This window comes from Microtus oregoni, unplaced genomic scaffold (assembly GCF_018167655.1).
Source record: "Microtus oregoni isolate MIOR12 unplaced genomic scaffold, Mior012 000009F_ref0000495, whole genome shotgun sequence".
Classification (NCBI taxonomy): Eukaryota; Metazoa; Chordata; class Mammalia; order Rodentia; family Cricetidae; genus Microtus; species Microtus oregoni.
This window is the reverse complement of record NW_024543068.1, coordinates 16980716-16995119: the sequence shown is the minus strand read 5'-3', so window position 1 is coordinate 16995119 and position 14404 is coordinate 16980716. Positions and strand designations below refer to the sequence as shown.

Below are 14404 nucleotides of genomic sequence, written 5' to 3'. Positions count from 1 at the left end.
GAGGAACAGCCTAAGGTTTTCAAACAACCAATTTTAATTTATTTAGTCATCTTACAGGAACAACTGCCAAATGATAGATATTCCCAAGGTTGTGCAAGAGTTAAATGGCCATTTGTCATAGCCAGAACCTGGAAACAACCTAAATGCCCCTTGACTGAAGAATGGATAAGGAAAATGTGAGACATTTACACAATGGAGTACTACATATAGAAAAAAATAATGACATCTTAAATTTTGCAGGAAAATGAATAGAGCTAGAAAACATTATTTTGAGTGAGGTAACCCAGACACAGAAAGACAATTATCACATGTACTCACTCATAGGTGGTTTTTAAACATAAAGTAAAGAAAATCAGCCTACAAACCACAATCCCAGAGAACTTAGACAACAATGAGGACACCAAGAGAGACTTACATAGATCTAATCTACACAGGAAGTAGAAAGTAGAAAAAGACAAAGATGTTCTGAGTAAATTGGGAGCATGGGGAGCTTGGGGGAGGATTGAAAGGGAGAGGGGAGAGGAAGGGAGGGAAGCAGAGAAAAATGTAGAGCTCAATAAAAATCAATTTAAAAAGTCAAAAAAAAAAAAGAAAGATGCAAAAAGAAAAAAAAGTTAAGTGACCTCCTGTGGAAATGTTAGATTTAAGGAGATTCAAGGAAGCAATAGTCTCATATGGACATGCATTCACCTTTTGAAACAAATGTTAAACTCATGGTCAACTTGTAATAGAATTATCCCTTAAGACTGAAGAGACTTGATCACAGCAGTTTTGGAACCTGATCCTCAGTTACAAATGGATGACCTGGTGGAAAGATGAGGCTAAGACCATTGAACAAAGACATAGGGCTAGAGGTATGGAAATCTCCCAAGACCAAATTGTTGGAGAGGGAAATTATGCTGATGTACAAAGGCAATCTGTATATGATGACTATGCCCTGGATTTATGTTGCACAGCAGCTTTGAATGCTTGGGACAGAATTGGAGAAGTAGGAAAGAAAATTGAGTCATTTACTAAAGTTAGGCAGAGCTCAAAGGAAACCTTCACAGATTTCTTAAAAGGATTGATTTCAGCAATAAACAGAATGATACCAAATTCAGAAACTAGACAAATAATTGAGTCTCTGGCTTTTGAAAATGCTAATGCACAAGGCAAAAGAATAATTAGAATGTTAAGGCAAGATCGGCATCCTTGGAGGAATGGATCTGAGATACAATCAATATTGAATCTCATGACCTTGATGATGCTTGGAGAGGAGAGATGATGATTTCCAAAGGTTTGAAGAAAACTTTAAAGGTCAAATGTTTCAATTGTGACAAACAAGATCACATAAAAAAAGATTGTAAACAATGTTTTCTCTAAGCCTAATTCAAACAGACGCCCCTCCCTTCTGGAATTATGGAGATGTGTGGCAAAGGCAGTCATTAGACTAATGAGTGTAGATCAACAAGGGATTACAAGGTAACCCTTTGCTGTGGGGAAACACCTTGAGGGGCCCCTCGCAGGATCCCAAGCCAAATTCAGTTCAGATATTTCCTGTTATCATGGAGGAAACTCCTTCCCAGAGCAATTAAATAACCTAATGCTTATTGTAAAAAACCATACTGCAAGCCGGGTGGTGGTGGTGCACGCCTTTAATCCCAGCAGGAGGCAGAGGCAGGTGGATCTCTGTTAGTTTGAGGCCATTCTGGTCTACAAGAGCTAGTTCCAGGACAGGAACCAAAAGCTACAGAGAGACCCTGTCTCAAAAAATCCAAAAAAAAACCCAAAAAAACAAAAAAAAAAACCCATACTGCCATACTGCTCTGGATATTAGAAAAGCTATAGAACAGAGAACAAAAAATTCAGGAGAAACTGGAAAGCAAATATTTTTGGCAAACTTCTACAAATGAATAAAAAATAAACGAAATTAAAAATACAAATAAATGGCATTGTCATTGAAGGTCTTGTAGACACAGGTGAAGAAGTAACAATAATTCCATCAGAATCTTGGCATCCAAACTGGCCTCTTTAGGAGGTAAATGTTCAGCTTTTAGGGACTGAAACATTATCTTAGATAAAATAGAGTATGAGATGGATCAAATGTATAGGGACAGAGGGACAGAGGAAAATTAAAGCCATATGTGGCTAACATAGCAATAAATTTATGGGGACATGATTTGTTACAGCAATGGAATACTCAGATTAACATTCCATAAATTTTAGAAAATAACCATAAATTAACAAATATTTCTGGGGAAAATATTACAAGATATTATAAAGAACAGTCACCAACCATTCAGGTTGTACAAGAACAGGGCACAACAGCTGCTGCTGTTTCAATAGCACCAACAGCACTACCTGTAAAATGGTTGACAGACAAACCTGAATAAGTAAGCAATGGCCTTTAACAACTGAGCAACTGCAGGCTTTAGAACAGCTGGTATAGAAGCAGCTAAATGCTCAGCATATTGAAGAATCAACCAGCCCTTGGAATTTTCCTTTATTTATTATTAAAAAGAAATCTGGAAATTGGAGAATGGTAACAGATCTAAGTGCTGTTAAAAAGGTGATTCAGCCAATGGGCTCTCTACAACCTGGAATTTCTTTGCCCTTCTCTATCGCCTAAAGGTTGACCTGTTAAAGTTACTGATTTAAGACACTTTCTACACTATACCTTTATAAGATAAAGACAGAAAAATTCACCTTCACAGTGCCTACTTATAATAATTCTCAGCCTGTTAAGAAATATCAATAGAAGGTTCTCCCACAGGTTAAATAGCCCCCACTCTGTGACAATATTTTCTACATCAGCCATAGGAAATAATATGTAGTAATTTCCTCAAACTATAGTTTAGCTTACATGGACAACCTTTTACTAGCTGATTCAAATGTAGTTACTTTATAAAAAATGTTTGAAAAAGAAAATTTTGTCTTGTTGGGATTATAAATTTCTCCTGAAAAAACCACAAAGAAGAGATTCTATTAATTTTTTGATTTTCTTTCAGTTTATTTTTTATTGTTTTATTATTTTTATTGAGCTATATTTTTCTCTGTTCCTTTCCCTTCCTCCCTCCTCCTTTTCTACCTCTCCCATGATACCCACACTTCCAATTTACTCAGGATATCTTGTCTTTTTCTACTTCCCATGTAGATTAGATCCATGTATGTCTCTCTTAAGGTCCTTTTTGTTGCCTAGGTTCTCTGGAGTTATGAACTGTAGGCTGTTTTTCTTTGCTTTATGTCTAAAAGAGATTCTATTAAGTATTTAGGATATAAAATAGGTCTACAAAAATTAGACCCCAAAAGGTGTAAATTAGGTGAGATCAATTACAGACTCTTAACGACTTTCAAAGATACTAGGAGATAATTCCTATCTACAGCCCACTATTGAGGTAAAACCTGATGAACTGAGTAATTTGTTCAAAACCTTAGATGGTGGAAAGGACTTAAATAGTACAAGAGAATTATCAGCTGAAGCTGAGAAAGAATTGGCTTTGATGGAAAAGAAATTACAGAATGCACATGTGGATTGTGTGGATCCAAAGGTTGATTACATTCTGGTTATTTTACCCTCTAAGCATTCTCCTACAGGAATATTAATGCAGAGGAAAGAAACTATCTTAGAATGGATCTTTTCACCATCTAAATAGAGTAAAAACATAAAATCTTATATGGAAAAAGTCTCTGAGTTGATTCTAAGGGAAAACTGAGACTTCATCAATTAGCAATAGTATCTTTTACTAATGATGAAATTGACAAATTATTGGCAAAGAGCTTGCAATAATTTTTGGGGGAGAAGTTAACAACAAACATCCCAAAAGCAAGAGATTTTAGTTTATAAATACAACTAACTGGATCGCTCCTCGCATTATACAAGAAAACCAATATCTGAAGACCTACATTCTATATTAATGTGAATAAATCAGGAAAGGCAGGTTACAAATCAGAAAATGTAAGCAAAGTGGCTCAAGCCCTTATAACTCTGTTCAAAAGTCAGAGTTTTATGCTATTCTCATGATATTAATGAATCTTACAGAACCCTCAACATAGTTACTGATTTGCAATATGCAGAGAGAGTTGCTTTGCATACTGAAACTGCTGAATTTATACCACATGATTCAGAATTGACTGTATTATTCATTCAGTCACAAGAAGTACTCAGGAATAGGAATCATGCCATATACATAACATACATCTGATTCTATAAGGGTCTGTCAGGTCCTCTAACACACGGTAATTAAGAAATTGATCAACTATTGACAGGAAATGGACTGGAGGCCTCAGAATATCATAAAAAACATATCAACAGCAAAAGTTTAAAAAAAAAGACTTTTCCATCACTTGGCAACAAGACAAGGAAGTTATAGGGAAATGTCCTACTTGTTCCTTATAGAACTAAACTTCACTACCTGCATGAAGTACTCAAAGGAATGAAATCTGGAAAATGGATGTATTCCATTTTGTAGAATTTGGAAAATAAAATACATACACCACACCATTGATACCTGTATGTCTATAGACATATAATGCAAATAGTCTTTTTGTAGACCCAGTCCAATTGAAATTCAACTTGGCTTTGGAGTTGAAATGTGGCTCTCTCTAAACCCAAGTATGCTTGTTAAAGTAAAATCCAAAATCTCTTGTCTCATGTCAGAAGAGCCACCTGATACTGGACAGAAGAAAAACCAAAATTAAGGGACTATTTTATTGTCACTAATATCATAATCATTTGGTTTTATTTTGACTCTTTGACAGCTTTTCTTAGGTATAAACATCTCAAAATTTATAAGAATATATATATTAAACTTTTGTCATAATATTAATAGTCATACAGAGTACTAATTATAGAACTGGGCTTCATCTAGTTTTTTGTACATGATTTCAGGTTTGAGTCTTTATCAGGTAACTAGCAATTAAGTTTTTGTAGTCTGGATGTACATAACAAATGTTGATCCTTTAACCTATTTGAAATCTGCTCCATATGACACTTAAAACCTTTAAGTTTTCTGCAGTGAACCAAGACCATGCCTAACAGCAACTTTTGAAGTCTCTAAAAGAAAGATGGGACTCCACAATGACAATTTCAACCGGACTATAATAACACCACTAAGCTGAAAAACTACCACCTAAAAATCGGCTTTGGACTACAAACTGCTCAGGACAATAAGATAAGTAGCCTCACTGACTTCTCTAGCCAGGACTTGAGCCAAGCCCTAGACTTTCCATTATACAGAGACTGGACACAAATGATACAGCTACTTCTGGGACTTGACAGCCCAATTTTTCCTTTTCAGGATCTCCTAAAGATGCTGCCAGCCCCAGATAACAGGAAGTAACTTTAAGAACACAAAGTCCACATTCCCAAGAGGTGGGATGGATAGGTTTTGGTCTTTGGGTTATGGATATTTGTCATTGTTTAGGGGAAGTTGGTTACAAGTTGTTATTGGTAATAATCAGGAAAAAGGCTAAACAAAGGAGTTTAGATTCAGGGTTCTTGTTTTGTAAAGAAGAAAGGGGGATATAGATATGATAGAATATAAGGGTAGATTACTGAGTCTACTCTGAAAAGAAAAAGAGGGATATAGAAATAGAATAAAAAGGTAGATAATTGAATCTACTTTTAAACAACAACAAAAAAACCACTACTGGTTTTAAATATTTTACACTGATGGGTTTTTGTATACTGATACAAATTTAAAATTATTTTTGTTAGAACATACTGTGCATACATTTTTAATCTTGCTCAAGGTATTGTGCCTATACAATATACAGCTCATTTAACAGAGTAATGCAAATTTCTAGTCCTTAAAATTTATTACTACCAACTATTTAGGATAATAAAAAATGCAGATTAGTAATTAGTCACCTATTACAGTGAAACTTGCAGTCATATTAGGTATGTTTACAAGGTTCAACAGACTATTTTAGATATATATATATATCTTCAAACACTTCAGAGAGCTACAGAATATGGCATTTAAGATGTTTTAATAACATAGGTTCTTTTTTTTTTTCTTTTATGACAATAAGATATGTATGCTCCTGGCAGAACCAACCTACTTTGGAGAAGATGATGGTCATCGAAGAAACTCCAAATGGAGTTTACTTTCTTTGAGGCAAAAGTAAGTCACTGGGCAAGAAAGTACCTTTGCCTCAGCTGCTGACACTATGCTGTCCTGATCGGTCAAGCAGCACACAAAAGAAAGGACTGCTGAACTTTGTCAAGACAAGGTAGGACAGACCTTCAGAATATCCTGCGTCATAGAAAAGTCTGTCAGATATGCTAGACCTGTAGGCTGAGGGTGTATGAGTCCACATTGCAGAGGAACCTTGGGGGACTGTCCAGGCAGCCAGCTGTTTGTTACATCTCACATTTTTGGGGAGTCGCTTGAACTTCCTGCTTATTACCCTCTTGGATCTCTGAAGGAGTTGAAGACTTTATAGTTATAGTTTTCCTTGTTACCAGATTCAAAAAGAAATTCACTAAAGATGTGTGTGTATGGTGGAGAGACATTAAAAGATAGTTTTGGTAATGCAAGTTAAAATAGAAAGTAAATTAGGTACAACCTTTTGGACTCATCAAGATAGATGGATATGGAGTATTTTTCCTGAATTTGTCAATTGCTAAAGGACTAGACATTGTTGATGTATTTATTGCCTACATATACTGTATATAGCTATTATACTTATTGTATATAGTTTTTCTTATAATCTTTATTTTAGACAAAAAAGGGGGAAATATAAAGTTTGCCTCAAGATCAGAGGGCAGAGCTAGCCACTAGTTAACCATAGAGATCTGGAGGTCTGTACAGATTGACATGAAGTGTTATGAATGGGCAGAGAGAGGAATTTAAGGTGGGAGGATACAGTAGTTTGGCCCTTTTGGGCTGAGGAGTTAGCAAGGTAAGAGCGTGGCTTGTTCCTTTCTCTCTCAGATCTTTCAACATTTGCCCCCCAATATCTGGCTCTGGGTTTTTATTATTAAGATCAATTAGAACTTGTGCAACACAGAGTCTGTTATAGCAATAAGTAACAAAGTGGGCTATGGAGATGGCTCAGTGTGTAAATGTACTTTGCTGCACAACCTGAAGACCTGAGTTCAATCCCTGGAAACCATAGAGGAGGAAATAGAGAACCAAGGAACCAAGTCTACAAAAATTGCCCTCTGACCCTGACACATATTTTGGAAGAATTATTCCTACGTGTGTGCGTACACACGTACACACACATGCACACACACGTACGAGAGAGAGAGAGAGAGAGAGAGAGAGAGAGAGCGAGCAGACAGATATGCACATGCTCTCACAAAGTAACTTTGAAAGTACAAATTATGGGGCTGGAGCATTGACTCTTCTTCCAGAGGTCCTGAATTCAATTTCCAGCAACCACATGGTGGTTAGCAACCATCCATAATCAGATCTGGTGCCCTCTTCTGGCACGCTCAGCTTTAACACTGGAAACTCAGCAGGAGAGAATGCCTAGCTCTACCCTGCAAAACGTCCCCTTATGGGGCACCAATTAAATAAAAACAACTATGTTCAGGGCAATGAAACTACAGATAGACTACACTGGCAAGTGACCCACTTAGAGAGCTTGACCCTACTTGAGCACATCTTTATTTCTGTTCATTTGTGAGGTTCAAATGACACAGCAACTGTAGCAGCAAGAGGAACTCTAGACAAAAGCCAGGATGAAGTCCCTTGTGTCAACTCATTCAGTCTTCATAACCTGTGAGATACTGCTGACCTCATGACCCGAATGAGGAGAGAGACACAGAGGACAAAGGACTTGTCAAAGGCAACTAAGTTAGCAAGAGTGAAGAATCTCAGCCTCTCTTCATCACTATGGATTCCTATCATCCATGCTGGAGGTCCATGTAAATGCAATAGATTAAGTAAAGGAATCTCTCCTAGAGCACTCAGTGCTTTTAACCACCAAGCCATCACTCCAGCTATGTAAACCTAAAAGTCTAGTTTGGCTGGGTGGTGGCGGTACACACCTTTAATCCCAGCTCTCGGAGGCAGAGGCAGGCATATCTGTGAATTCGAGGCCAGTCTGGTCTACAGAGTGAGTTCCAGGATAGGCTCCAAAGCCACAGATAAACCCTATCTTGAAAAACAAAACAACAAAAAAAAAAGCAGCCGTAAAAGCTCTTTGTGCTTTATTAGTTTCATACATATATAATATATATTGTATTATTATTCAAGAAATGAAAGTTTCTTGCAAGCAATGCTAAAGATATTAATAAGCTTAGAGTACTATATATACAGAGGGGATATCCTGGATTTAACCTTTTAGCTATGGAGGAGCACTTTGGGGTAGTTTATTTATCTGGAGTTGTGAGACTTGAATTTAGGGTCTCATGCCTGCTCGGCAAGTGGTTTCCCACTGCACTACATTCCCAGTTCCATGATGTACATTCTTCACTGCCTTCAGTGTTTTCCAGTTTTTATTGTGTGCCCTTCTACAGGCTTGCTTTAGACTTTGGAAACATGAACCTAGTCTGGCCTCAGTAGTCAAGGATGACCTTGAATTTCTGACCCTCCTGCCTCTACTTCTCAAGTACTAGGACTACAAGCATGAGCCACCCTAACAGCTTTATCCAGTGCCAGGTTTATGTGGTACTGGTGATGGAGCTCAGGGCTATGTGCCTGCTAGGCAAGCCGTGTGTTAACTAAACTACATCCGTAGCCTCAGCACTTTTGTGCACAGTAATTTCACTGACCATTCCCTACCACCTATCCTGTACTTGGAGCAATCTACTACCCTTATTTTATGAAAAATGAAGGAATTTACCTAAATTCACATAATCTGTGACTGTTAAGACTGCTAACATCAAATCATATGTCACCCTCTCCCAGGTATTTTCCATATCACATTGCCTTTTCATTTCACAAAGTCATAAAACTAGTCACACTTACAATCCCAGCACTTTGAGCCAACACAAAAATACAGAGTTTAAGACCAGCCTGAGAGTGAGATATCTCAAAAATACTTAAGGGCTGACAAGCATGGTGGTACTCAGGAGGCAGATGGGAATGGATCCAGAGCTAAAGGACAGCCAGACCTAATAATGAGTTCAAGGTCAGCCAAGGCTACGTGATAAGACCTTGTCTCAGAAAACAAAAAATCTACTAAAGGCTAAGGATATGGCTCAGTGGGAGAGCACTTGCCTGGAGTACTCAGCGTGGCAACAACAAAAGTCACATAACCATACTGTCTGCCCAACTCGCACAGGTCAATCATCAACTATGGGCGACACCACATAAGCACCAACAGCTTTTATTATGAGATGTCTGTATTCTGTTCAGCCCCCAACATATACTTTACTTAATGTAAATCTCACAATAACCCTTCAGGTAGTGTATTCCCATTGTACAGACCAGGAAAACTACAGAGAGGCTCGGTAACCTAACTAAGGTTTAAGCAGCCTAGCAATGATTTTAAACATATCATTCCACAATACCACACTTGTTTCCATGGTAGGTGTCACAGTGATACTAGTTTTTTGTTTGGTCAATAATAAACAACAAAAGTAACTTTTTTGATGAAAATATCCTAATTTTCCTTAAAACCAGTCATGGTTGAAGCACACATCTGTAATCCTAGCACTGGGGAGATGGAGAGAGGAGGACCAGAAGTTCAAGGAGTATCTAAGCATATCCCAAACTGTGCGAACTGAACAGAGAGCCTTGAAAACTAGGCCAATCACTCTATAGAGGAACATACAACTAAGCATTTTTTAAATACTGGCTCTTGCTAAATTACACCCACACTGGTCACTTCCAGTCTTCTGCTTTAACCTCCCAAGCAGATAGAATTTCAAGTGTGAGTCACCATAGCCAGTTTTCCCAACCTAAAAGTGTCAAATAAGACTGGAGAGATGTCTCATGAGTTAAGAGCACTGGCTGCTCTTCCAGGGGATCTGGGTTCAATTTCCAGTACCACATGGTGGCTCACAACCATCAGTAACTCCAATCCAATGAGCTCTGAAGGCACTAGACATAGATACGGTACATAGACAAATGCAGACAAACTAACTATATACATAAGACAAATAAAAATTTTAAAGATAAAAAAATAAAGTGTCAAATAATTCAAAACATCAAACATTCTCTCCCTTGCCGTCATAACAGAACACCATTTTTGTCCTGATTTCCTCGCCACTACATTTACTACCTGCAAGCCTCACTGTACCCTGGAAGACAGCTGATAGGACAGGATGTATCCTTAAACAATAACACTTTATATGGTCACAGGAATTACACAGATATTTTTGTCCTGGGTCTTATTAAATCTATCAAATCCTGTATATTTGTTGTTGAAATAAATGTGGGCCTGCCCCAACTATTAGCAAATGAAAGCAACTGGAGGCAGTCTGACAGAGGTAGCGCCATTCTCCAGGGGCTTTCAGCAACCCAAACAAGACACAAAAACAACAAAACACACCAAACAACTTTAATAACAAGCCTAGAGTCTGCTATTCCGCTATACTATTGTGACTTACTGGGAATAGATGCACTCGTCTTGCACTAGTGTGTGATTACCCTCTCAGGTGATAATTGTTAATAAGGGACAGCGATGGGGGGGGGGGAATACAAAGGGGAGGGGTTCTCATGCTTGTAATCTCAGCACCTATGAGAAGGAAGCAAGACAAGTAGTTCACTGAGTCATCCTCAGCTACATACTGAGTTCTATACTAGCCTGGGCTATAAGACCTTTGTATCAATAAAGCAAAGGAAAAAAGCATGAAAATATAGCACTTCAAATAGATTTAAACATGAGAAGATCACTGAGGGACCTCTCAAGGGAAAACATTTTTTAATTAGCTTTAACAAGTTACGGTGTTATTATGAATCCCCAAGGAGGCTTTCTTGTCGAAAGCAAGCAGGAAGAACTCTGTGTTAACATGAACTGTGTACAAATAACGGAAGGTGAATTGCTTTTAACAAAACTTTGTGCTCTGGGAAGAAATCTGAGTCAAACTGACTGCTGGAAGGACTAAGAGCAAGGGCAGGAGCAGATTAAAACACAAACACACGTGTGCACACAAAACAGGAAGAACAGGGATAGGAAGAGTGTTGGGGAGGGCAGGTGGGCTGGAACCCAGGAAGTACTGATGGATGGATAGCAATGAACTCAGGACTAGAAAAGGAATCCAATACCTATAACCAGAGCCTGCCCCTATGCAGAAAAGCCGTCCTTTTCTACAGTATATACTGAAGGAAAGAGCCTGGCATCATGGCTCACACCTACAATCCCAGCACTCTGGAGGCTGAGGCACCTGGGGCCAGTCAGAACTTCAGTGTGAGTTCCACAATAACCTGGGAGAAGTGTGAGACCCTGTCTCCTAAAGATAAAAAAAATAATGCAATATAAGCTCACCACCTGGGAGGTAAAGGTAGCAGGTTTAGGAATTCAAAGTCATCCTAGGTGGTGTTGTGGAGTTCAGACCCTCCTGAACTACATAGACTCACTCTCAAACAAAAATTTAAAATACTAGAGATAATGGGATTCAACTACAATATAGAGGATATAGAGAAAGGCATGGGATACATAGCAAGACCCAGTCTCCAAAATGAAAACAAAGATGCTCAAGGTAAGGATCACAAAATAATGCTGGGAGTACACACTGCTCAGTGACCCGACTGGTGCTTTTTAAAATGCATTAACTATTATTTCTCTATTTCTCTGCCTTTTGGCTAAGATTTAAGTATAAAATACACAGGACAGTGGTTAAGCACACCTTTAATCCCAGTACTCAGAAGGCAGAGGCAAGCAGAGCTGAGTTTGAAGCCAGCCTGCTTTACAGATTGAATCCCTGTCCCAAAACACTAAACAAACAAACAAATGTAAAATGTGCCAACTTTGACTGGGATAACTTAATGGTATGTATAATCATATTTCAAATTTATATTTAAAGTGTGTTAAACTGGGGCTATGTGTGATCGGTTAGGATTAATTAGCTCATTTGTAAGAGTATCCTGAGTCCCTCATTCCTTAGGTAAACTGACTGTCTAGGAGCCTTGGTCGTTAATACATTAGTCTCAGGAGAGAGTTGTATTACTACCACAGTTGTATTACTTTAAAGAAGGGGGTCTTTCTCCATTTTTTGTACTTGAAATTTATTTTTAAAAAATCCTACGGTGTGCTGTGTGTAAGGAAGCTTTTTAATGCAGGGTCTGCCTTGAAGTGGTATATCAGGTTTCTTGGGTGTGGAGTGGGGTGCCATCTAGGGTCCAAACTCTATACAAGGAGAACATGATCTGGTGTGAAAGGAGGGCTCAATTCTGGAGAAATCCCCGGTTTACCGTGAAACAGTCACAGACCTCTTATCTCTGCTACCCACTAACTGGACCATACTCATGGTGTCACTTCCGCCTGTTACTTGCAAAGACAGATGCTTTGCCTTAATCGCTGAAGTTTCTGGAGAGCTGGTCCACTGAGGCAAATTAGAAAGCCATTCGGGGATCCACCTGGGTGAAGTTAGGCGCCACGTCTAGCGATGGCGTCCACCCGCAACCCTCCCGAGGTAGAAAAGGAGCGGAGGAAGGAGGCGAGCGGGAACGCCCGTTCTGGTCTAGGCCCTCCGCAGCGCAGTCGGGGTTCTGGGAGCCGCCCCTTCCCCGGCGAGAGCCCAACCCCACCCGCCCTCGCTCGGGGCCGCGACCCCAGGGAGGAGCGGGCGGCGGCTCGCGACCCCGACCACGGCGTACGCAGGCGCCGCCACCGCCGCCGCTCGGGCCGGGCCTCCCCGGGAGCAATAGGCTATCGATTCAGCTGCCTGTCGCTAGGAGCCCCAGGAGAGTAAGGCCTACACCGCCCGGCCGGAGCCCCGGCCTCGATTGCACCACTTTCCCCACCCCAGCGGGGGGAGGGGGGCTGGAGGCAAGTAGGCCCAGCTAAACCGGAGAGGGGTGGAGGGGGAACAACCCCGCCACAGGAGCCGCGGGCCGAAGGGGGTGCCGGGGCCCGCCTCCCGCCAGGAAGTCCCTCTGGGGTCGTCCCGAACCCCTGCCTCTGGAGCAGCACAGCCAAGTTCAGGCTGGTGGTGTCCCCTCCCCTCGCTACTCTCGGAACCATAATAAAAACAAGACGCGGAAGAGGCTACCACGGCGTGAAGGGAGCCGGGACTGGGCCCTTCCGAGAGCCCGGGGGAGGGGACGCCTCTCAGCTGCCTGCCCGTCACCACCCGCCGCGACCCCGCTGGCCCCTCGGGGTCCCTCCCTGTCACCACCGGCCTCCGGCTCCGAGGCCCCCTTTTTCTTCCAAGACACTGAGGACCCGGGCTCGAGCTTCCCCTTGGCCTCCGGCGCGCCTCGGCCTCTCCCCACTGCGAGCCCCCACCCCGTGCCCCCCGCACCTTTTAAACTACGCGGAGGAAGAGTTTGCCATCCAACTTAGTCAAGCCGTAACCTCGCCCCCCTCCCCGACCCGCACTTGCGGGGCCGGCATCTGGAGGGACCACTTTGCACTTGGGATAAAGCGCATTAAGGACCTGTCAACCATTTTGGTCTTTTTTTTTTTTTATAGAAGACATCCTCTCCTTCCACTCCCTCCCCCCCCCCTCCCTCCCTTCCCCCTGCAATGGTATTAATTTCACACCAAATCTTCCCACCGCTGGAGAGGGGTTGAGAAGGGCGGGGGTGGGGACTCGGGGCAGCAGGAGGGTGGCGGGGAAAGGCGAGGGGCAGCTGGCAAGGGGACCGGGAGGCGCGGGGAGGGGAAGGAAGGGGGTTGATTTACCTGAGACCAGCCACTGGCCTCCATTGTTGGAGAATTCAATGGCATTGACACAGCCGAAGTGGCCGAGGAGGTCCTTCTTGTAGAGGTTTCTGCAGCCCCGCAGGCGTCTCCTCTGAAAGTCCTGAGTGAGCAGGGGGTCCCCATGCAAGCCCCGCTGGGACAAGAAGCCCACCACTGACCTCATGCTGCCCCCCAGGCCAGCTCTCCTCTTCATGCTGGAACCGCCGCCGCCGCCGCTCGCGCCGCCGCCCCTCCCTCGGCCGCACGCCCGGCCGCCGCTCCCCTCCCCGTCCCTCCCCGCGCGCGCGGCGAGCCCGAGGCTTCTTTAACCAGCCATGGCAGACGGAGCGAGGTGTGCAGACGGTCGGCGGCGTTCGCGGCTTCCTCACGGTCGCGTCCCTCCCTCCCTCCCCTTCCCCCCGAGGCTCCGCCTCTCTGCCTCCTCCAGCAGCTGATCCCCAGCTGCGGTCGCGCTTCCGCGGTGCGGGGCCCTTCCGCCGGCCGCTGGGCCGGAGAACGCGGGCGCCAGCTGCCCCTCCCCCGCGGACGGCTGCCGGGAGACGGCGGGCGGAGGCTTGCCGCGGCCGCTTGCCCGAACCGAACCGCGGTTGGCGCTGGACGGCGGCCCCGGGGTGCACCCCGGCGCGCCGCACTCTGTGAAGTTGGACACGCGTAA

The 14404-nt window shown here is 42.5% G+C and overlaps 1 protein-coding gene across 2 annotated transcripts in view; it reads right to left on the bottom strand.

The window, feature by feature from the left end:
• Dcaf5 (DDB1 and CUL4 associated factor 5) overlaps positions 1 to 14092 on the bottom strand; it is a 111125-nt gene extending 97033 nt beyond the window's left edge. Inside the window, exon 1 of one of the 2 annotated variants that reach the window (XM_041658154.1) lies at positions 13729 to 14092. In XM_041658154.1, coding sequence (XP_041514088.1) covers positions 13729 to 13942 — 214 coding nt within the window. In that variant the 5' untranslated portion in view covers positions 13943 to 14092. The remainder of the gene's footprint in view (positions 1 to 13728) is intronic. The other variant, XM_041658155.1, reaches the window with a different exon arrangement.
• Positions 14093 to 14404: the final 312 nt, after the last annotated feature.